The 22812-nt window shown below is 49.4% G+C and overlaps 9 protein-coding genes across 9 annotated transcripts; 5 read left to right on the forward strand and 4 right to left on the reverse strand.

Annotated features, from left to right (window-relative positions):
- Positions 1-157: 157 nt before the first annotated feature.
- AO090102000352 (uncharacterized protein) lies at positions 158-4722 on the reverse strand (the record flags this gene model as incomplete). The annotated part of the gene is made up of 8 exons (XM_023236863.1): positions 158-269; positions 321-468; positions 523-1003; positions 1056-1459; positions 1524-1618; positions 1680-2695; positions 3955-4042; positions 4718-4722. 8 exons carry the CDS (start codon positions 4720-4722, stop codon positions 158-160), a joined length of 2349 nt encoding a protein of 782 aa, XP_023091780.1.
- Positions 4723-5260: 538 nt separating this feature from the next.
- On the reverse strand, positions 5261-6729 carry AO090102000351 (Auxin Efflux Carrier superfamily; the record flags this gene model as incomplete). Its single annotated transcript, XM_023236864.1, has 5 exons — positions 5261-5353; positions 5405-5585; positions 5643-6011; positions 6042-6444; positions 6498-6729. The coding sequence occupies 5 exons, from the start codon at positions 6727-6729 to the stop codon at positions 5261-5263; spliced, it is 1278 nt and encodes a 425-aa protein (XP_023091779.1).
- A 367-nt stretch (positions 6730-7096) lies between these two features.
- On the reverse strand, positions 7097-8733 carry AO090102000350 (oxygenase MpaB family protein; the record flags this gene model as incomplete). Its single annotated transcript, XM_023236865.1, has 4 exons — positions 7097-7312; positions 7490-8216; positions 8269-8297; positions 8356-8733. The coding sequence occupies 4 exons, from the start codon at positions 8731-8733 to the stop codon at positions 7097-7099; spliced, it is 1350 nt and encodes a 449-aa protein (XP_023091778.1).
- A 1148-nt stretch (positions 8734-9881) lies between these two features.
- On the forward strand, positions 9882-12004 carry AO090102000349 (H(+)-transporting V1 sector ATPase subunit A; the record flags this gene model as incomplete). Its single annotated transcript, XM_001822491.3, has 5 exons — positions 9882-9995; positions 10109-10193; positions 10260-10927; positions 10996-11892; positions 11948-12004. 5 exons carry the CDS (start codon positions 9882-9884, stop codon positions 12002-12004), a joined length of 1821 nt encoding a protein of 606 aa, XP_001822543.1.
- A 1826-nt stretch (positions 12005-13830) lies between these two features.
- Positions 13831-15141, forward strand: AO090102000348 (dynamin-like GTPase vpsA; the record flags this gene model as incomplete). The annotated part of the gene is made up of 4 exons (XM_001822490.3): positions 13831-14466; positions 14526-14787; positions 14837-14921; positions 14973-15141. 4 exons carry the CDS (start codon positions 13831-13833, stop codon positions 15139-15141), a joined length of 1152 nt encoding a protein of 383 aa, XP_001822542.3.
- A 357-nt stretch (positions 15142-15498) lies between these two features.
- Positions 15499-16521, reverse strand: AO090102000347 (carbon-nitrogen hydrolase family protein; the record flags this gene model as incomplete). Its single annotated transcript, XM_023236867.1, has 3 exons — positions 15499-15836; positions 15938-16380; positions 16442-16521. 3 exons carry the CDS (start codon positions 16519-16521, stop codon positions 15499-15501), a joined length of 861 nt encoding a protein of 286 aa, XP_023091777.1.
- A 632-nt stretch (positions 16522-17153) lies between these two features.
- On the forward strand, positions 17154-17792 carry AO090102000346 (uncharacterized protein; the record flags this gene model as incomplete). Its single annotated transcript, XM_001822488.1, has 1 exon — positions 17154-17792. The coding sequence occupies one exon, from the start codon at positions 17154-17156 to the stop codon at positions 17790-17792; it is 639 nt and encodes a 212-aa protein (XP_001822540.1).
- A 1898-nt stretch (positions 17793-19690) lies between these two features.
- On the forward strand, positions 19691-20883 carry AO090102000345 (alpha/beta fold hydrolase; the record flags this gene model as incomplete). Its single annotated transcript, XM_001822487.3, has 2 exons — positions 19691-19981; positions 20047-20883. The coding sequence occupies 2 exons, from the start codon at positions 19691-19693 to the stop codon at positions 20881-20883; spliced, it is 1128 nt and encodes a 375-aa protein (XP_001822539.3).
- A 299-nt stretch (positions 20884-21182) lies between these two features.
- Positions 21183-22010, forward strand: AO090102000344 (putative peroxidase; the record flags this gene model as incomplete). Its single annotated transcript, XM_001822486.3, has 1 exon — positions 21183-22010. The coding sequence occupies one exon, from the start codon at positions 21183-21185 to the stop codon at positions 22008-22010; it is 828 nt and encodes a 275-aa protein (XP_001822538.3).
- Between the last annotated feature and the right edge of the window lie 802 nt (positions 22011-22812).

Consider the following 22812-nt stretch of genomic DNA (forward strand, 5'->3'; position numbering starts at 1 on the left):
GCAGAAAGGTTCGGGAAAAATTGAAAGGGCAGGAACTAAAGGCATAACAAAGAAAAGCCTGTCTTTCGAGTCCAAAAGCTCCCGGTACATCCCATGATATGCACAAATAATCAATTTTCAAAAATGGTAACAATAGGCTTCTTTCAGCAGGACTACATTAGAAGCTCATTGTTGATCGTAGAGCACTCGTGCGGGCGAAACCGCTGGCCGATGTCGGTCGTTGTGTACGAGCCGTAGTATGAGAGTTCGCGTCGCGCTCCCGGGTCCAACTGAACTGATTAGTTTCGAAGCTGAGCGAGGGGAGACTGATGGAGACTTACATTCTAACCAAGCAATCATCGCCTGCGGACGCGAACAATCCGGGGTTTGTAGGGTTCCAGGAGATTGCGTTGACACACCCAGCAATGTGACCCTCCAGAGTTTCTACCAGAGTCCCATTTTCTTTGTGCCAAACATAAACTCGAGAGTCTTTGGAACAGTGAGCGAAGAAACATGAGCAAAGAGTGACATAGAATGACTTACCTTCACTTCCACTAACGACAAAATTCTCTGCAGCTCCTCCGAAAGCACTCCGAATGACAAAAGACCCCTGTTTTTGGCCTTGGAAACGTCGGATTACATCGGTCGTGTCAATATCAATGAGTTGTATTTGACCTTCTGATAAGTTCACAAGCATGTGGCGGGAATCTTTGCTGACTGCAACCGATGTGGGCTTGCTCTTCAAGGCCAGGCAATATTCCTCCTCGTGGGTGAGGAAGTCATACACGTGGATCTTCTCTTCAACATCGGCAGCGATTAGGCGTCGTCCATCAGGCGTGATGGCACAATCCTGTACACGGAAGTCACCCTGCCACATGTGCAGAGCGTGGCCGCGCATACTCCAATGACATAGGTGCGAGTCCTTGTCAAGAGAGGCTGTTACAAAAGAGTCCCCGTCTGCAGCCCAGGCTGCAGCTGTAACCGGCTGTCGATGATGATTAATGGTCAATAGGCATCGCCCAGTCTATATAACAGTTAGTGACAATGGGGTCCAGGTTGCAACAAGAGAAACTTACATCCACACTCCACACACGGGCCTTTTTATCCTGAGAGCAAGTGATGAGTTTCGAGTCATCCGGGCTCCAACAAGCATGTGCAACACCGTCATCATGCTCCATCAATTTATGCAGCACAGCAAAAGTGCTGGTATCGTAGATAATGACACTGTGGTCGCGGCCTGCCGTGACTAACTTTGTGCCATCATGAGAGAATTGACAGTACCAGACCTCATCCGAATGCTGACTTAATTCAATCCCCGGTCGAGACGGGAAGTCCGCTCGATCGCACATGTGATCAGAATATAACGATGGTGGAGTTGCTGTGTTGTGGTATAAGCACTGGTTGATCTGATTTTGCTTGACATGATCCAGTAATATCGCAAGACGGTTGTCAGGAATCATGACTGACGGCGATATAGATTCTATGTCTACCGTTAGTCCCGGCCATAAGATTATTGAAGCCACGGATTTCCAGACACAACGTACTTGATAATTCCGATAGCAATCTCTCACGAGAAGAAGTTATCGAGCCATCCCAGCCGGCTTGATCATGAAGATGTTCCGGGGGGCACATAAGAAGGCTGTTGCCAGTGTCAGTCTGAAGGCTTCGGGGAAAGGAGATTTGCGGTTTTAGACACTCACCTAGATAGAGCATGTAGGCGCCCGATATCATAATTAAGCGGAGTCAACTCATGCCGAAGAACGGTCAGAGCCGCAGAAAGATTACGAGCCTCTAGCAATTCCAAAAACTTCTGCTGTCGCAGGTAGAAGAGCATCTCATTCATGTCCGCACTTTCCACCAATACCAACCTCTCCTTCGTCGGAAGGTCACCGTCGCCGCTCGTCGTCCGCCTTGTCCCGTCCGGATAAAATGACTGTACCAAAATTCGCTCCGCCTCCGCCCAACGTCCTGCAAGCACTGCACCTCTGAATGCAGCAACTGCCGGGCTCTCCAACTGATAACCACTCTCCTTGCTCAATAGTGAAGCTGCTCCATTATAACCAAGCTCGTACAAACTTTGAATGAGGATGCGTGTCACTTCTTCGCGGTCATGCCCGAAATAGGATGGAGGGACGGCCGAGGACTTCTGTACTCCATTCGTCTGAAGGTCGCCGTTAGAGGAAGCGTGCGAAGCCTGGCCGTTCAGGGAGTGGGAAAGACCCACCTTGTGAGACGGCGAGGCAACGGAGCCGTTAGAAACGTGGGAAGGGCCATTTGCACTTGAAACTCCATCGGGACGCATATTTGTCAGGCGCCTGCGCTTGGGGGACGGCGAGTGGCCCTCTGCGGTATTTGCGTATACGACTCTTTGTTCCGAGATGCCGGCTTCGCTTGCCGTATGATCTCCGGTCAGGCCTCCTGTTCCGTCGATGTTGGATTCAGATACACCAGGGGTACTCGGGCGGCGGCGGCGGCGAGTGGACGACAGATAGAAATTCCCAGAAGCACCGACGGCCGGGTAAGAGCTGTCGACGGAGGGATCTGAGCGGGATGACGACAGGATGTTATCGGAAGCGGCAGCGCTTCTCGGGTAGGACGACGTAGGTTCAATGGGGATAGGAGGGTCAGGGCGGTCGGGAGCGGTGGAGGAGGGTATATAGGTGAAGGGATGGTCTGCCAGATCGAATGCTTGGTAGATCTGCCCTTTCACCTGGCTCTGTAGAAGAACCAGGGGAGCAGACCTATATCAGTGGCGGGTCACTGATACTGCCTCAGGTCAAGACCTAGGGTTGGAGCTCGTCACAGGCCGAACGACCGTCAATTCCCAAATTTTGTGAGTTTACCGGTTTGAGGTCGGCAAGTACAAGGTAGATATTGCTTTGTTACAGCTTCTGGTGGTGGGTCGAAGGTAAGAATTTCCCAGTATCGACGGGCGGAGGTCTTATCGGACTTGGGGAACACTTTGGGGGGGGGGGGGGGGGGGGGGGGTTTGAGGTAAGAACCGGGGCGGAAGGCGCCAAGTCGTAGAAGAAGTCGTGGGGTTCCGATCGTAAAGGAGGAAATTTATAAAGATACTTGAGAAGTATCAAGTAATTAAACCGTAAGACAAGAGGGAGAGCAAAGGGTGTGAGATGTGGTGGATAAGCGACAGAAGTTGGAGAATCGAGGTTGAAGAACATCGGCGGCTTCTCTTATTCTAAACTCCGTGGGGCGAGGAAGTCACGACATCTATTGCTTTGGCTTTTGAAAATAATTAAATCCCAATAAAATAAATAGATTAGGTACCGTTTGATCTATTTGTCCACCACACCTCTTCTTTATTTATTTATTTCCCACCGTGTAGTCTATGTCTTTTTTCCCGTTATTTTCCAGTCCATGGTACATCTTAGTCTTAGTACTAGACCAGGATCAAGCAGGTGACCCTATTTAGTAGTACTGTTGAATTACTGCAGAAGTCGCTAGGTGGTAATCATATTCCATGACAGTTTCTTAAGACAGATAAGTATACCCCGAAGGACATATAGAGATAGAAAGCTTAGAACCAGCTCCCTCTCTAGTTCAGAAAAAAATTTGCTAGAGGGTTTAGCATTTCCAACGTCTCCCAGGACCTAGTAATGTAACCCAAGTGCGCGAATTAATCGGCTTCTATCCCAAGATCCAGATAAGGAGACTATCATCTGAACACTGGTCATGAATCCAGCTGACAAGACTCCCTATTCCCCCACACAAAAAGTAAGAACAAGAACAAGAACAAGAACAAGAACAAGAACAAGAACAAGAACAAGAACAAGAACAAGAACAAGAACAAGAACAAGAACAAGAACAAGAACAAGAACAAGAACAAGAACAAGACAAACAAGGTAGCTCAATAAACCACGACTATATGTGGAAGCAAGGATACCAAAGCCTCGATCGCAGGCTAATGAACGGGTAATCAAGGGGACATTCGAAACGGGCCAACGATCAACGACATACCAACGCATCACCTGCACCAGACCCTCTCAGGGATGTTTGAGGCCAGACATGCAAAGGTAAAATGGAAAAAAGAAAGAAAAAAGAAATTCTGGTCAAATGAGTGGCGCATTCACTTCATGTGCTCCTCCTATCTTAGTCCGTATGATTGATTCGTTTGCGGGAGTGATCCACTTGAAGTATGCAACTATAGATAGATGTGCCATTCAATAAATAAGTGTAGATGTTAGACAATTCTGTCCCGCAGGATACCATTCAAACTGCTACCCGATCTTCCTAATCCAGCGTGTTTCTGCAACTGTACCTGTCAAGAACTCCTGAAACCCACGTCAACGGTGGAGTCAAGCCATCTGGTACCACTGAAGTCCATTCTGGTGGGGACAATCAACGCAGGAGAAAACCCATTCTTCCGCGAGGGAGTCATAATAGCGGTCTACTTACTGTAGTTTAGTCGATCTGGAGGGCCGTTAGAAGGACGTTTCCGGAACGAAGATTGTGTCTATCATACTAGTTAATCAGACAGTATTTCCGAAACGACCCGATCGTCTCCCCATACTCCTTTCGTACGTTGAGTTCTAGACGCGACGTCAGCCTAAGTAATAACCTCACAAGCCATGGTTAATACGCAACAAATAGGAAACTGAAACTCGGCCGACACAATGACAGAACAATGTCAACTCAATAGAGCCAATCGTATGAACAGACCAATGTTGTAAAAGTATGACAAAAAAAAGGAAAAGAAAACAGAAGCTCATGGTTCTCTGACCTCATCATGATGCTTATTCCGTTTCCCCACATTTGTTGCCGCTACGGGTTATATAAATCTGGCGAACCACTCGACTACTTGAGGTTATTGAAGATCAACATCAAGCTATACCCTGCACGAATCTACTATCTACTTAGTACTACATCTTACATATTCCCATCTACAACATTACCTGATACTTCACGATGGGCTGTGATTGCGGAAATACCTGCGGTTGCTCCGGTCCCCAGAGCTGCACTTGTGGCCAGTCCTGCCAGTGCAAGAACTGCGGAGTAAGTATAGCTATGGAATATTGATTTCCATATAACGCTGATTATTTAAAAAGAAGTGATCCATTCGTCCGCACTTGATTACATACGAGGAATCCGATGAAGTTTACGATGTTGAATGAAGGGGATGGAAATGATTTGGAGTATTGTCTGGGCGTGATTTTGGACTTTATTGGATACTACTTAATACACTCTCTTTAAACGGTCTATAATATTGTTTATGTCCCGTACTATACATATAATTCTAGAGTCTATACAGTCTCAAAGCACCATATCATGTAGAGTTCCTCTGCTCCAGTGCCGCTTGAGACGCTTTCAGAGCGCCGGTGATGCTGAAGCATATAAATGGCGACAACACGTACATTGCCTGCACTGATTAGCAAGATAATTCGGGTGACCCAGATGTTTCATCACTTACAGTTAACGATTTGGCAATAGCCATCTTCTCCAGCTCTGAAATCCGAGCCAACTCGGCCAGCCCGGATATGACCAACGCCGGAGGTCCAGCCGGCATGAGCATCAAACTAAACCAGAGAATAGGATCAGTTAACACAATATTGGTCTTCTTAGCCAAGCCATAAACAATAGAGATGCTGAGTCTATATATCCCTCGTTAGCATCTCACAATCATGCGACCCCTAAAGTATAAAACATACGCAGGCCATATCACCAAACGAACGAGAAAGATTGTCCCAATCGCCTTCAAAGGCATTCGCCCCGAATCACCACTAGTTTTCATCTTCTCAAAGCTGACACCCAGCTTACACCCCACCACAAAGATCTGGAGCGTCGTGAACAACTTGCCAATGTTCTTGACACTCGACGTCAGCCAAGCGTTGAAAATCCCGCCGTCCTCGTATTTATTGAAGAACGCTTTATGTAGCTGCGGCACAAGACCCAAGATCACACCGATAATAGTGCATCCGATCGCCACATCGGCAAATGGGGACTCAAACGGGGCCATGAGCCTCTGTCGGATACGCTTGGGTAACATAGATGAAATGCGTTGGGCTCCGTGCCGGATACTGTTAGAAATGTTGCGGCGGGCTTTTTACGCCCGCTGTGGAAGAAGGGATGTCTCCTCGTCGACCTGGCCGTGCTCAGTGGTGCCATTTTGGGTTTCAGGATCTGTGCCGTCCGCTTCTTGATCCTCTGTATTGGTGGACTCGTTGCCATCCTGAAGTAGCTTGGGACCAACGGCGTAACCGATCGTTTTACTGACTACAGCGCAGAGAAGAAAGTAACTCTGGGCACGAGAGATGGCTTTAGACTCGGTATCGCCGTCTTTAATAATCGGTTTCAGACTCCCCACGCTTTCCAGCGATTGCAGCAAGAGGAGCGGCAGAGAGGTCGTGTTGTTAAATGCGCAGGCAGGCGTCACCCAAGGCGGAAGCTTCAATCCCTTAGAGACAAAATATGCCAGGCCGACCGAGGCACACGTGTAAAGAATGGACCAAACTGGTAGTGGAGAGGTTATTATTGATTTCCGAGATAGTTTGGGGGAGCAGTACTGAGAACGGGGATGTAGTTCAGCGCGTTTCCTAATTGTAGCTGTTCGCCTAGATTGATAATGATTAAAGCTGGGAGAAACAGCTTGACTCCCAATCCGGCCATATCATTGATCGAGGACTCTTGAATCAATCGTAACCTTTGCGCTGCGACTCCGTAGCTCATGGTCAGCAGAACGGAGACGCAGGCCTGTAAGGCGCCCACTAACGGCACGACAATACCCCCATCTGCCATAATGAGTTCTCGGGTTATAGTTAACAAACCGGTTGATATTGACTCTAGATCTTTATGCAAGAAAGAAGACTTATTTTCGAGTTTATTTATTGTTTCTTTCCTCTATGGCGTCATCGTGGCGTAACCCAGCGGAACAAGGGCTCAATAAGTGGGCCAAATACTGAAGATGCCGTCTAGAACATCCTGAAGTCTCTCAGGGTTGGTTCCTGAATACATTAATAAGATCTAATATTTCTATGGGCTCACAAGACCTGTTTCCATATTCGGAGGCAAGGACCTTCATGGTTGACGGGCTCATATCTACAGACATACTAGTCATAATCATTATGAACAAACGAGAACGGATACAGTAAACACAGTAGTCACACTAGACAAAACTTGGCCAGATCGTTTCTTTCAATAAACATCTGGGACGAATGCAGCCGGAACAACAATTGGGGCTAGCAGTTTGATTCCAGAGATAGACCCGCAAAACAGGGCCACTCCAGCAAGGAACGCAGTGAGAAGACCTAGCTGTCCCAGAGTCTCTACACCGAACCATGCTGGTTGGGACACCCTGCGTTTCCCTAAACGTGTTGTGCGGCTGTAGAACGGTACATATTTGAATTCGAAGAAGCTTTCGCCTCCTAGTCCCTCTTTCTTGTCCATGATGAGGCCATAGTAGAGCTTGCGACGTAACTAGACATGGTCAATACATGGGTGAATGGGGTAGTTTTCTGGGGCACCTCCACAAACAAAAGATAATCAGGACAAAGCCTACCTCAATGATAGCTTGATCGAGCATCGGAAACACTCGAAGTCCATAGCATGCAGCCATGACCAGGATACATTGTCCATACACCAGTGCTTGGTAGTATAAAGAGGGACGCGGAAGGTTAAGACTATCAGATAGCTCGTCACCGTTGAGTTTTCTCGCCATAGCCTCGAGGTATTCCTTTGACGCATATGTGGGGGCTGTGTACTCAAGACCAAGAATAATGTTCTGCGCCAGTATCCTGCCGGTATCGGTTGGGTCTATTTCAGACACGGAAAGCGACTCCATCATCGCTCGTGCCTGAGCCGTTGTCTCGAAGCAGTCGGTTGGTGTGCCCATGTAAAACGCGACAAGTCTCCAAAGGGCAATATAGTCCTCAATTTCCTGGTTCCTTAGGAAGATACCTTGTCGTGGAAGCCCAAGGAAGACCACGCTCGTTGAGAACGTGTGGATAGTTGCAATGCAATCCAGGTCGTTGATAGGAATTCCGTATTTCTTGATGTCGTAGTACTCGGGTCTATTCTTGACCAGGCTTAGCACTCTCCGACGGACCGACGCATGTAGCAACCGGACGCGAACGGAGGAGACATGACCTTTACCTCCTGGCTTGATCGAGTCCAAGGATAAGGACACCTGGAGAATGTGTTGCAGAGTTTCTAGCAGCCTGCGCCGTACAACGTCCGCCGAGAAACCTCCGGTTCGGGCCAAGGTCTCAACAACTCGGGGGGAACCCCTACGCTAGTATGTCAGTTCTAGCTCATATTTTCCTTTTTCGGGAGACGAACATGCCGCCGAGGAGGCTTTGAAAGCCGAGCTATGAACTCCATAAGTGGGACTACCCAGTAGAACAGTTGAACCATGCACGGACTTACTACATTAAGAATTGGTGTTCCATAGCGGAAGAACACTTCTTGCCCCCGTTTGATCTGCTCCCAATCGACCCAATCTGGGACGGTGTTGATCTCAGACCACAGTTCGTCGAGTTTTGGATCGTCTTTTGCGTGCTTCTCCAGCAGGGAGTAGAGGTCTCTCTTCGGTGTTTTAATGTCAGTGCTCCCCGTGCTCTCTGTACGGGCACTACCTGGGGGTGAGATCTCATCCAGGCGATCCAGGCACTCATCTACGAGTTTGTCATAGTTGAGCATGATGGAGTGTAACTGCTCCACTGAAGAGTGAAGGCCGTCGATCCATTCAAAAGTATAGCCCCAGCATTTGCAAATTTTCGCATTCGTGCTCCTCTGTTGGGCCATGCTGTAATGGTATTCAATAGCGATAAAACGATGCTAACCAAACTTCGCGAAGCGAACAATATGTATCAAATTTGATGACAAATTCTTAGGTATACATTGATAGAGCAGTTACCTGCAGCAGTCTGCAATTCGGTCTGTTTATAGAGGGCTGTACCTTACTTAATGAAGTGATACCACGAGGGTAGTAGCCATCTATGAACAAGTGTCCTTGTTCATGACCTCCAATGCAAGCCTCGGATGCTGCACTTCCCCGCACAACCGTCCTCCATAGCGGCCCTATCCCATTACACGCTCAGTCGCCTTCACGTGTCCAGATATATTAAAATATCGAGCCATAGGATAGCCGATGTTGATCCATGGGCCCTCGATCCGCTTGCCGGCACTTTTTTGTCCAGCAGAGGCTTTACTGTTCCATGTGAGTACGAGAGACATGATTGATCAATCAGTGCAGATCTGCGGATTGCAAATCATCTCTGTACTTAAATATCGTAGTCATGTCATTACTCGGAAGTTGAGATTTCCGATTTATGGTTGGCTCCCAGATCAAGTTGTTGTATTGTTGTATACCGTCATTTAGTAGAATTGTCAGCATAAATCCTACGTCCCGTGCATAGTTTCTGGGCACAATAATACCCACAGAGAAACTATGACCAACAACTTGAGTTCCGTCCGCTTGACTAATACTCAAGCTCGTGTCAGTGCATATGACCAGTCCATGGAAGAACAATAGACCCAGTGAGTAGCCTATCCATTTATGGAGCCTAAACACGCGCCTCATCGATTGATTCGACGGAGCTAATGAAGTTGGGCGATCGTCAAATACATCTCACCCTTTCATTAGCCACTCGCATGCAGCGCCACAGGACCGCCGACTGTTAGGCTTAGGCGTGCGTCGGTTGAAGACACGGCCCTCCTTGCTGGATCTGATAGAGGCCAGTAGCAATAGTGGTGGTGGTGGGAGTGACCAACCAGTGTTGTTATCGTCGTCATCACCGCCCACGGACATCGACCAACTGCCACCGCTCCCCGACTCACCCACTTCCCCGTCTTCCAGCTCCAGCTCCAGCTCCAGTTCCTTCCCGACCCCTACCACAACCTTCAATCCTTCTCCCTACTCCTCATCTGTCCACCCTCCGGCGATTCGCATAATGGCCCCCTCCGGAAAGGGCTCTCAAGACGAAGCCCACCATGGCGCCGTCTTCTCCGTCTCCGGTCCCGTCGTCGTGGCCGAGAACATGATCGGCTGTGCTATGTACGAATTGGTATGTTGTCAACCCCGCCATCTGCATGGTCCATACTCTCAATTTTGCGATGGAACTTCACTTCCATTACCGGGGTTCGCTCTCGATTTTGCTAAGATGTCCCGTGAAACCAGTGTCGTGTCGGAAAAGATCAGCTCGTCGGTGAAGTTATCCGTCTCGATGGCGATAAGGCCACTATTCAGGTCTACGAGGAAACTGGTACGCTTTCGCATTCATCTTGCGACCGACTCGGATTGACAGTCTAACATCGCTTCAACCCCACAGATGGTGTGACGGTCGGCGACCCTGTCGAGAGGACGGGTAAACCCCTAGCGGTGGAACTGGGTCCTGGTTTGATGGAAACGATCTACGACGGTATCCAACGCCCCCTGAAAGCGATCTTTCACCAGTCCAAAGGAATCTACATCCCCCGTGGTATCACTGTAAACGCGCTGGATCGCGAGAAGAAATGGGACTTCACGCCCGGTCAATACAAAGTGGGCGACCACATCACTGGTGGTGATGTCTGGGGTTCCGTGTTCGAGAACAGCTTGTTGAACGACCATAAGATCCTTCTCCCGCCCCGCGCTCGGGGTACCATTACCCGTATCGCAGAGGCTGGAAGCTACACAGTCGAGGAGAAACTTTTGGAGATCGAATTTAACGGCAAGAAGTCCGAGTTTGGTATGATGCAGACCTGGCCCGTCCGTGTACCCCGACCAGTCAACGATAAGGTTCCATCCGACGCACCCTTCATCGTCGGCCAGAGAGTGCTGGACTCTCTGTTCCCTAGTGTGCAGGGTGGTACTGTTTGTATTCCCGGTGCTTTCGGATGCGGTAAGACTGTCATTTCTCAGTCTGTATCCAAGTTCTCCAACAGTGATATCATCGTCTACGTTGGTTGTGGTGAGCGTGGTAACGAGATGGCTGAAGTGTTGATGGACTTCCCCGAGGTATGCGATTCCATCCCCCCTACTCCCGCCATGATGTTATCGGTGCTAATATGATAATCACTTCACAGCTTTCGATCGAAATCGATGGTCGCAAAGAGCCTATCATGAAGCGTACATGTCTTATCGCCAATACATCCAACATGCCTGTCGCCGCGCGTGAGGCCTCCATTTACACCGGTATCACCATCGCCGAGTACTTCCGTGACCAGGGTAAGAACGTGGCTATGATGGCCGATTCCAGTTCTCGTTGGGCCGAGGCGCTTCGTGAACTTTCCGGTCGTCTGGGAGAGATGCCTGCAGACCAGGGTTTCCCCGCCTACCTGGGTGCCAAGCTCGCTTCCTTCTACGAACGTGCTGGAAAGAGTGTGGCTCTGGGAAGCCCTGAGAGAATTGGCAGTGTCAGTATTGTCGGTGCCGTCAGTCCCCCTGGTGGTGATTTCTCAGATCCTGTCACTACTAGTACCCTTGGTATCGTCCAGGTGTTCTGGGGTCTCGACAAGAAGCTGGCCCAGCGAAAGCATTTCCCTTCCATCAACACTTCGATGTCCTACAGCAAGTACACTACCGTCTTGGACAAATTCTACGAGAAGAACTACCCCGAGTTCCCCCGCCTGCGTGACCAGATTCGTGAGCTGTTGACCAAGTCCGAAGAACTGGACCAGGTCGTGCAGCTGGTCGGTAAGGCCGCCCTGGGTGATTCTGATAAGATCGCATTGGATGTGGCTGCCATGGTGAAGGATGATTTCCTTCAGCAAAACGGATACAGTGACTACGATCAGTTCTGCCCTCTGTGGAAGACGGAATACATGATGAAGGCCTTCATGGGCTACCATGACGAAGCGCAGAAGGCTATTGCTCAGGGTCAAAACTGGGCCAAGGTTCGCGAAGCCACTGCCGACATCCAGACTGCCCTGCGGAACATGAAGTTCGAGGTCCCGGAAAACCAACAAGAGGTCTCAGAGAAGGTTTGCAATAATCTTCCTTGCTCTACTTACACTGGTGCTAACTCAGCGACTGCAGTACGAGAAGGTTCTTCAGACCATGTCCGAGCGATTCGCGTCGGTGTCGGATGAGTAAATAGATGTAGGTGGACATAGAGAGGAGTAGTTGACAGACGGGCCGTACTGTTCGGTTGCCTGTAGCATACCAAATTCCCATGTTCTGTAGTTCGTGCAGTTTATTTCTGTTTAGCTTTCGTGAGAAATTCATCAGCCACTGATTCAATTGCCTGATCGTAATTGTTGTTCTTTTCCCATCACTTAGGCAGCATTGTTTGGCCGCCTTTGGGTGGCCAAAAAGCACATGACGCGTCCTTCTCATTGGGTATCGTGACCTCTTTTTGTCCTCTGCTTTCTGCGCTGTCATAACCTTGACAATAAGGACATTCTCTGGTCAAACGTCATTTCATAAAGCTCCTTTCAACGCCAGACGTCTGTCACTGACCAAACGTGGGGTGGTTGGGTATACATAACCTGTCACTTCGGTTCTTATCGCTGGTTATCGTTGGATTGAATTCTGGACCGCAAGCGAAAGTCAACCACTTGGCCGCTCGACTTCCCGCTCTCTCTCCTCTTCCCACTTCCACCTCCGCAAGTCGGATAATACAGTCTACCTGCTCGATATCTTCATTCTCCCCTGTTCTACCCCCTTTTTTGTTCTTTAGATTTTCCTCTTTGTTGGAGCGACTGTCTCTTGCATACGCTGCCAGCCATGGCAAGCCCGACCTCGTGCGCAGCCCCTGGCCCCTCGTGCTCTATATATCCGACGGCATTGACTGACTGACGGTGGGAACAGAATAAACGTCAACGATCCCAGCTTGATCTCGCTGGTCAATAAGCTTCAGGATGTCTTCGCGACAGTCGGAGTACGTATCGTCAAGCTCTCGAAAAGCTCTGTTGTTTCAACCCCTCGCCGCGACTGACACCGCCTATTCTGTTTAGGTTCACAACCCCATCGACTTGCCTCAGATTGCCGTCGTCGGTTCACAGTCCAGTGGTAAGAGTTCGGTGCTAGAGAATATTGTCGGACGGGATTTGTAAGTGGTTATTGCTGTGCTGGTGGGAGTTCGACGCAGGTGACTGACAGCTTCACCTCACCTTAGCCTCCCCCGTGGGTCTGGAATTGTCACTCGGAGGCCCCTCATTCTTCAACTGATCAACAAGCCCGCAACTCAATCGAATGGCGTTAAGGAGGAGAAGCTGGATACGACGGATAGCGCCGCAAACCTTGATGAATACGGAGAGTTCCTGCACATTCCCGGCCAGAAGTTCTACGATTTCAACAAGATTCGCGAGGAGATTGTGCGGGAAACGGAGTCGAAGGTCGGCCGCAATGCCGGTATCTCCCCTGCGCCTATCAACCTCCGCATCTACTCGCCCAACGTCCTGACCCTCACACTGGTCGACTTGCCCGGTTTGACTAAGGTTCCGGTCGGTGACCAGCCCAAGGACATTGAGAAGCAAATCAGGGATATGGTCTTAAAATACATCAGCAAACCTAACGCGATCATCCTTGCGGTCACCGCGGCCAACCAAGATCTTGCCAACTCTGACGGTTTGAAGTTGGCACGGGAAGTCGACCCGGAAGGTCAGCGTACAATTGGTGTTTTGACCAAGGTCGATCTGATGGACGAGGGAACCGACGTCGTGGATATTCTTGCGGGCAGGATTATCCCGTTGCGCCTGGGTTATGTGCCAGTGGTCAACCGTGGTCAACGTGATATTGAGAACAAGAGACCCATCTCATACGCTCTGGAGCATGAGAAGAACTTCTTCGAGGGCCACAAAGCCTATCGGAACAAGTCCTCATACTGTGGAACGCCGTATTTGGCGCGGAAGCTGAACTTGGTACGTTCGCCTAGCGGTGATGGGGAGATTCAGGTTGCTAACTATTAGTAGATCCTTATGATGCACATCAAGCAAACCCTGCCCGATATCAAAGCCCGGATTTCGTCCTCCCTTCAGAAGTATACCGCCGAACTTTCGCAGTTGGGAGATTCCATGCTCGGCAATAGCGCTAACATCATCCTGAACATCATCACGGAGTTCAGCAATGAGTATCGTACGGTGCTGGAGGGTAACAACCAGGAGCTGTCCAGCATTGAGTTGTCGGGTGGTGCTCGTATCAGCTTCGTGTTCCACGAACTTTACTCCAACGGTATCAAGGCGGTGGATCCTTTCGACCAGGTCAAGGATATTGATATCCGAACGATTCTCTACAACTCTTCGGGTTCATCGCCTGCGCTTTTCGTTGGAACCACCGCCTTCGAGTTGATCGTCAAGCAGCAGATCAAGAGACTCGAGGACCCCAGCACGAAGTGTATCTCCTTGGTGTATGACGAACTGGTCCGCATCCTATCACAGCTCCTGAACAAGCAGCTGTTCCGCAGGTATCCCATGCTGAAGGAGAAGTTCCACGCTGTGGTCATCAGCTTCTTCAAGAAGTGCATGGAGCCGACCAACAAGCTTGTTCGCGACTTAATCAACATGGAGGCGTGCTACATCAACACCGGTCACCCTGATTTCTTGAACGGACACCGCGTATGTATACTCCCTGATCCTTATTATGTGCACTAGTTCTTGGATACTGACTCGAGTAGGCCATGACCATTGTAAATGAGCGTCAAGCCGGCAGTAAGCCTACTCAGGTTGACCCGAAGACGGGCAAGCCTCTCCCTCCCCGGGCGAACAGCCCGTCGGTCGATCTCGGCAACACGGAAAGCGGCAGCGGCTCTGGCTTCTTCGGCAGCTTCTGGGCTTCGAAGAACAAGAAGAAGATGGCGGCCATGGAGGCCCCACCGCCAACCCTCAAGGCGTCGGCCTCTTTGTCTGAGCGCGAGAGCACCGAAGTCGAAGTCATCAGTATGTTTAATGTCTATCGTCCAGGGGGGCAAGTACTAATGATACGCAGAACTTCTCATTACGTCTTACTTTAACATCGTGAAGCGGACCATGATTGACATGGTCCCGAAGGCCATTATGTACATGCTTGTCCAGTATGTCTCTCTGTGCCCTATCAAAGCTCCCCTTCGACTAATGTCTTCTAGATTCACCAAGGATGAGATGCAGCGCGAACTCCTCGAGAACATGTACCGCAACAACGAACTAGACGAGCTCCTGAAGGAAAGCGACTACACGGTGCGGAGGCGCAAGGAGTGCCAACAGATGGTGGAGAGCCTGTCTCGCGCTAGCGAGATTGTCAGCCAAGTCCAGTAATCTTCCGAACGGGTGCCCGATGTGTTCGAGAATCCTGGTTTAGATACGATTTTAGTCTTTCGTCGGTCTCGCTTTAGCTGGTTCGCCTTTTAGGAGGGTTTACTCTGTCGTTGCTCGCCGCTATGCCCCATGCCTTATGCTATATGTCCTGATACGAGCGTTTTTCCTGGGGAGCCATTCTCGGATGTCAGGTGGACAAGATTCATCTCACGAATTTGTATTGCCTAATGATTGTTGTTCGTTCTTAGAATACAGAGCAGTTTAGTCTAGTGGGTTGTACAGTATATATATACAGTTCTATAAAATGATAGAGCTTCCTAGGTACATATATCACTCACACAAAATGAATGTAAAAATCTACTCCCTCCCCTGATGCCGATAAGAATAATACCAGCCCTCCCTCCCCAAATCCTCCCTGACCCGATAATTCTCCTCGGCATCCCGAATCAACCCTATATCAAGATCCACCACACAAACCCCCTCCTCCCACCCCAGAGACCCCACAACACCAACCCCAGGCATGGTCACCCTCGACAATCCCAGGAATCCATCCCCCTCGTTCTCCCCCGCCGCATTGGCAAACACAACCCCACACGTATTCTCAAAACACCTCGCCGTAAGCACCGACTCCAGAAACAGCTTCTCGCAATCGGGATTCTTCGCCCGCAGCGCAGGTGAGGCATCGTATTGAGTCCCTGTCAAGACCATCATTAACCAACCACACATCCACCGCAAAACACCCCCACAACCCCAAATACAAAGAAAGAGAAGGGAAGGGGGAGGAGAGAGAACATACAAAAAGTAGGAACAACCACCACCTCCGCCCCAGCAGCAATCAACTCCCTGAACGCCTCCGGGAAAGCCAAATCCCAACATATAAGCAACCCGACCTTGCCGATGGGTGTATCGAAGACTTCGTGGGGATCGGAACCCGAAGAAGTTAGGTATGGGCGTTCTGGGTGCCAGATATTCTTTTTTCGGTAGGAGGAGAGGATAGTGCCGTCGTTGGAGATGAAGTAGGCTGTGTTGTAGAGAATTGGGTCTTTGGGTTGGGTGTCGGTATTCGTATTCGTATTTTCACTGGTGGGAGTGTGGTTTTCGACGATTGTACCCGGGACGATGCAGATGTTGAGCTCTTTGGCGAGGGACTGGTAGGATTGGAGGTATTTGGTGGTTATTTGGGAGTTGGTTTGGGGGAGGTAGAGGGGGTTTGTGGGTGGGAAGGCGTTTAGATGATATCTTTTTACATTTGGGAGGGTTTGTTAGTTGGGTGGTTTGATAGAGGGAGGGAGAGGTGTACTCTGGGAGAACAGCTAGATGAGCACCTTGGGAGGCAGCTTCGCGGATGTAGGTGCATGCCTTTTGGTGGTTTTCATCCATGGCGAGGTCCTTTTGAGGTTAGTTGGTTATCCTGGGTTCATTCTTGGGGGTTCTTCTGGCGGATGGTGGGGGTAGAGTGATATGTACTTTGATGTGCCATTGGATTACGGCGACTCGGTGGACTGGAGCCATTTTGGTAAATAGGTGATTGGACCGAAGAGTAGTATCTTGTAATGAGGATTATAGAAAGAAGAAGGTGAAGAAGGAAGGGGGGTGGTTGATATAAGTTGGAGTCATGACGGTGGAGAGAGATCTGGACCGGTGGGGTCAAGTTGGAGTTCTCCGAGGAAGTTGGAGTATGTCAACCCTATGTTGACTTCATCCATAAACATTCTTGTATACATGGAATCATAGAGTTTCCATTTGCCCTCTCTGTCCCGTCTCTTCTCTAATTTCACTATGGAGCTATATTATTATGAATCTAGGTTAATTGTTGCCCGTTGCCCAGTGCCCTAGCCCGTTTTTGACAAAGAAGAGGATGTATCCAAGCAGGACATATATAATTTGTAGAAGCTTAATAGCTTTGGCCCACTGTGCAACATATAGCCAACGACGGACTATATAAACAAGCCCCTGAAGCCCTGATACATCCTCATCACCAGAGTCCCCTGTCTCCTCTCTTATCTAGCACAATGTACCGATCTCTGATGCTCATCGCCCTATATATATCAGCCCTAGCCGCTGCTGCTCCCAATCCCCCTTCCAACGAACCAGACAACCAACCACCTAACCAGCCAGTCGTCGGGATTCGACCACCCAACCAGCCAGTTGTCGGGCTCCCAGACAACCATCCACTCGACCAGCCTGGTGCAGGGAGCCGACCACCTAATCAACCAGTCGTCGGGCTCCCGGACAACCATCCACTCAACCAGCCAGGTGCAGGGAGTCGACCACCTAACCAGCCAGCCAACCCACTAGCCGATCAACAGGACCTATCACCTGCACGACTCGCAACCAGGAATCTGCACAACAACTGCCAAAACATACGCATAGAGAACCCACCCCCACCACTCCAAAACATGGACACCGCAAACGCTCAGCCAAGGTACGCAACAGAATTGACTGCCTCTCCGGAATCAGAATACTGGAGCGATGCGTCGACCCTGCGCGGATCCGAACGACGCGCTAATTTGCCTAGAGCACCCAAGCCACTCTTAGTGGGCAATTGCAAGAAGCGGGACGGCCAGTCCCGGGAGACAAAGTTGTCCTTGGACTATTGTCTCGGGTGGCGAGAAGAAAATGGTGGAACTTTGGTTGCGGAGAGCAGGTAGTATACATCTCCCTTCTTTATTGAGCGGCGGCGTTGGCTAATATGTCCCTAGTGGCTTCGGGATGCAGAAGGGACAATGTAGGAACTGTAACTACTACATATATTACACGGGTGTTCTTGATTTCAAAATCATATGTTCTTGTGCGAATGCTTCGGACAGGAGGCAAAGAGTATTTAAGACGTGTAAGTCAATTTGTCTCGCTGCTTGCAACTGATTTCTGTGCTGAAAGACTGTAGCGGGGGTGATCACATATGATAACAATTCGGGTCGTATCCGCTGCCATAATAACCCTGGGTCCTGAAGCGTGCGAGTGATAGTGGTCAGTCTGAGTCTGAGTATCATTCGGATTAGAGTCGAGAGGCTGGTGGGATTTTGAATGCTTTGCTCTGGGGTACTGGCTGTTCGTATCTGAGGTCATTGAGTTTTTTTTGGATGGTGGTTCATTGTGCTGTAGTCGACGCTCTTAATCAAGCTGAATCCTGCTTCGTGTGATATTGAAGGAGTGGGAGACTATCAACATGTGGAAAAGGAAACCAGGACAGCACTAGGTCTATCTGAGCAGACCGACTGAAAATTGAAAAGACGTTCATTATCTTTTGTGGAGTATGGTTGCCTATTGCAGGTGAAAGGCGCATATCTGGTGGATAATGATGGATAGTCTTTATGTAAATAAAAGGCCTGTTCATCGTCATGTCAATATTCGCTCATATTATGTATTTCTTTCTCATTAGTTGATCTCTTTACCCCGTTGTTTTCAGAGAAGAGGGTAGCTAGATCAAGAATTAGACCATATATATGGTGGAGTACTAGTTAATGCGCGAGCGCTGCAGTGGCTCTTCATCAACAAACAGGACGAGAACATCGGTATGGCATCAGTCCTTCCGTCTAATCAAAAGTAGTTCGACGTCCGAGCTGGTTTGACTCGTTTAAACTCCGCGCGACCGCATTTCTCAATGCTGGTGCTGATTGGACTGAACTCTCCTATTCGTTTCATGCTAGTGCACCAATGAGAGGATCGATGAGAGCGCGTGGTTCAAGATATAGGACAGATGTTGCCGTTTCGCCCTTTCCGATAGTTAGCCATAGCGGGAGTCATGTTGCCATGGAAGTGTGGCTCTGGGCAATGACGGCCCGAGAGCGACAGCATTAGCTTCATTCCTTATTTCTCTACGGTAAGGGTAGACCGTGCCATCGGCGGTCTACTCCGTAGAACTGGCTCCGATCTCGCATCCAAACTGCCGTCTGAAGATGATGGGTGTTTGAATCAAAACTCTGATCAGATGTTGGTCGTTTCGCACGGGATGATAATCACACCGATTCTTTCGGAGTTAGTCCATATCCTCCATAAAAGTTGGTATGTATATGGACACTCAGGCATTTGGGGCAGAATTGATATTTTTGACCCTCTGTAGATGTAGGAATGTGACTATTTGATATCCACTGTTCTGAAACGTAATGTCGGGCATGCACGGACTTCAGCCTGGGTTGTGAATTGTTCATGTAACAAGGAAGGCGGTTGTGATGAGTCAAGAACTCATTTTCAGCTCGCCATCCCATACGAGCCAAGCAGGTGACTCGATAGTCTAGAAGGAATGGTGGCCTCAGGCTACCATGTCTCTTCAATAAGCAATAACGAAAGAAATATTACAAACTAAATTGAAAAAAAAAATGTGCAATTCGAATTACGGATTTTCCTACTAAAATTGCTAGATTCAATACCTATTTATTACAGTAATATTCTGTGGTCGTGCTGTTTACCATGAATACTCCGTACTTCGTATGCAAATTCTAGATAAATGACATCATAATTGATTAATCCCCATTGTTCTTGTCATTAGAAAAAAATGATTAATATCTAGGGGAATACCATAGGATAATGTGTAATACCAAGACCAACAATGACCCACCGGCAAACCTCGGGATTCGCCGCCGAGACCAACGGGCATGTGAGACTGAAGCTATATCCACCGCTCACACATGACCTCTCTATCACCACATCGCAGACACACAAGATAGTGACCATGGCGCCCTTAACTGCCGCGGAGATTGTGAAGCACCCCGTGTATGACTCGGTGGCGTGGAATCTCCCTCCGACCACCTCAGGAACCTGTCCAGTGGCGCAAAACAGACGCGGCGGCCCCTTGAACCTGTACTATGAAATCCACGGCACTGGACCTGCAAAGCTCGTCGTACGTTCACCGCTCGTGTACATTCCCCCACTATTCTGCATGCAAGTACTAAATATGAATCACAGTGGATCATGGGGCTGAACGCCTCACACGACGATTGGAAGCGCCAGACCAAGTATTTCGGCCATCAGAACGCCTCCAAATACACATGTCTGGTCTTTGACAATCGCGGTGTCGGTCGCTCCGACAAGCCGGTGAACTACTACTCTACGTCGGAGATGGCACAAGATGCCGTTGATCTACTGAGTCACCTGGGCTGGATCGATCTATCGGCCCCCGCCACCCGGTCGATCCATGTCATCGGCGCCAGTATGGGCGGCATGATCTCCCAGGAAGTCGGCATGCTCATCCCCGACCGCCTAGCTAGTCTCACTCTATGCTGTACGGCCCCGCGACTCGTCCGCACGGCTCCGTTCCTGGAGAACCTGCGCGAGCGCGCGAGCATGTTCATCCCCCGACATGTGGACGTCGAGTTGGCGCGCTTGGGACACACGCTCTTCGGCGGGGATTTTCTCGACCAGCCGGATACGGAGTACGAGGATCCGAAGAAGAACTTCCCTACGAGGCGCGAGCGGTTTGCAGCTGGCCAGTTGAAGAAGCGGGAGGATCCCGATAGCTTTACGAAGAAGGGGTTCCTGATGCAGATTGTTGCGTGTTACTTCCATCATAAGTCTCCGGAGCAGTTGAAGACGTTGGGGGATGCTGTTGGTCGAGAGCGCATTGCTGTTCTGCATGGGACGGAAGACCGCATGCTTACGTTCCGTCATGGGGAGATCTTACATGAGGAAATTGGGAAGGGGATCCTGTGGAAGGTGTATGAGGGCAGTGGCCATGTGTTGATGTGGGAGAACGAAGATGAGGTCAATCAGTTGTTGGAGGAGCTTGTTGACAGGACTTCTTGATCTAGAACGATTCCTTAGATGTCTGATCATGCTTACTGGTTTGGTATACTAACTGTATTCCCTCTGTATGTACATAAACGCGGTAGCCTGTGAGGAACCAGGGTTGAGCGGGTTAATAAAGCCAAATGCCCAAATAAGCAAAGATGCACGTTTACCTCCCAGTACGGCATGGAAAGCTGACAACAGGGCTGGAATGTGACCAACCATTCAGCCGCAGACATCATCTGCATTGAACACGAGCTCCAATCAAACACCCTGCATATGAAACCAGCGCGTATATAAACATCAGCCTAAGAACCATGAAATCCATAATTTGGTTTTCTCTTTTCACCGCCGCTTTTTCTATTACAAACCCTCACTTACCACAACATTCCAACATGTCCAGCGAAAACGACACCCTTTCAGAAGGGCAATACTACCGAGGCGGAGCAGACGACCTGCGCTCCCCATGCCCAATCATCAACTCCCTCGCAAACCACGGCTACATCGCTCGCGACGGCCGTAACATCACCGGGATCCAACTGAAGGCAGCGCTAGAACACATCGGACTCGGCTTCGACACGGCAGGAGGCCTCGTCAAGATCGCGTTCCAAGACCACGTCGACCCACCCGAAGGCACCCCACGCACAACAGCCAACTTCGGTCTGCGCGACGCCGGCCAAGTCAACGAAGACGGAGACCCCGTGCTAAACCTCGATCAACTCGGCCGTCCACACGCCATCGAGCATGACGTCTCCGTTACGCGACAAGACCGCGCGTTGGGCGATTACATCCATCTCAATCCCGACCTGTACCAGCAACTTCTCGCGTCTTCTAGCAATGGGACGTCATTTTCTATCTCGGATATCGGAAACCTGCGTAAGAAACGGTTCGAGCAGTCGAAGAGGGATAACCCGGAGCTGGATTTGGACAAGAGGATGCATTATATCGCTTGCGCTGAGGTTGGGGGTATCATGGGCGTATTTGGGAAGGGGCTCTACCATGTTCCGAAGGAGTATATAGAGGCGATCTTTGGTGAGGAGCGGTTACCGTTTGACGAGGGATGGCGGCCAAGATGGACGAAGTTGTATTTGCCCGAGGCTGGGGCGGTGACTTTGGCTATTTCGCATTATGCGTGGCCGTTTTAGGTGGTTTTGTCATGATTGAGTTTTTGATATTATTTATCAATCTGTGGCGCTCTGGAGCAACAGTTGGATAGATTGAGAAATTGTTTTTCGAAGTTTGGCGACAAGGGTCATAGATATGCTTCTGCAGGGAATAATTATGACGGTATGATATAAACCTAAACTAGGACATGCAAGTGGAATGGATCTTCACTCTTGTTACTGGCATAGATACATATATAGCACAGGCGAAGTCTCACATTTATATAATATAAATCCCGATATACATTTTCTTACGAAACCAGTATGTAACCAGTATGTATCAGCGATACTGTCCGTGACATGTGTCACGTAGAACAGAGAATACTAGTAGCTGTCAGTTGGATAGGACCAACGGCCGAGGCCCTTGGCATATACGTTCCATGGAACTAGTTCTTTGTCTCTCTGTCTTTCTCTCGCGTCTCAGAGTGTGGAAAAAGGAAAGAACAAAATAAATACAATCTATGACATATGAGCCATATACCGGAAATACAAGATGAGAAACACGCGTAGGTACTACGTATACTCCGGAGTACAGAGTAATGACTTGCGGAGAAGGCCCAACATAAAGTTCACGATAGCGTGGGAATAGAAGCGTTAAGCTAGCCCTGTATATCACATTCCAAAACAAGACCGGTGGGTCTTCTCTGTAGTTTTCTGGAAGACAGCTTCAAGACGTTCGAAAGAAAATAAATCCGAGAAAGAATGGGACGTTCTCAGAAAGGTACGGAGTACTCCTGTTACTATTACTACTATTGTCCTAGGGGACTACTAGTGAGGTAATAGC

Source organism: Aspergillus oryzae, chromosome 4 (genome assembly GCF_000184455.2).
Source record: "Aspergillus oryzae RIB40 DNA, chromosome 4".
Lineage (NCBI taxonomy): Eukaryota > Fungi > Ascomycota > Eurotiomycetes > Eurotiales > Aspergillaceae > Aspergillus > Aspergillus oryzae.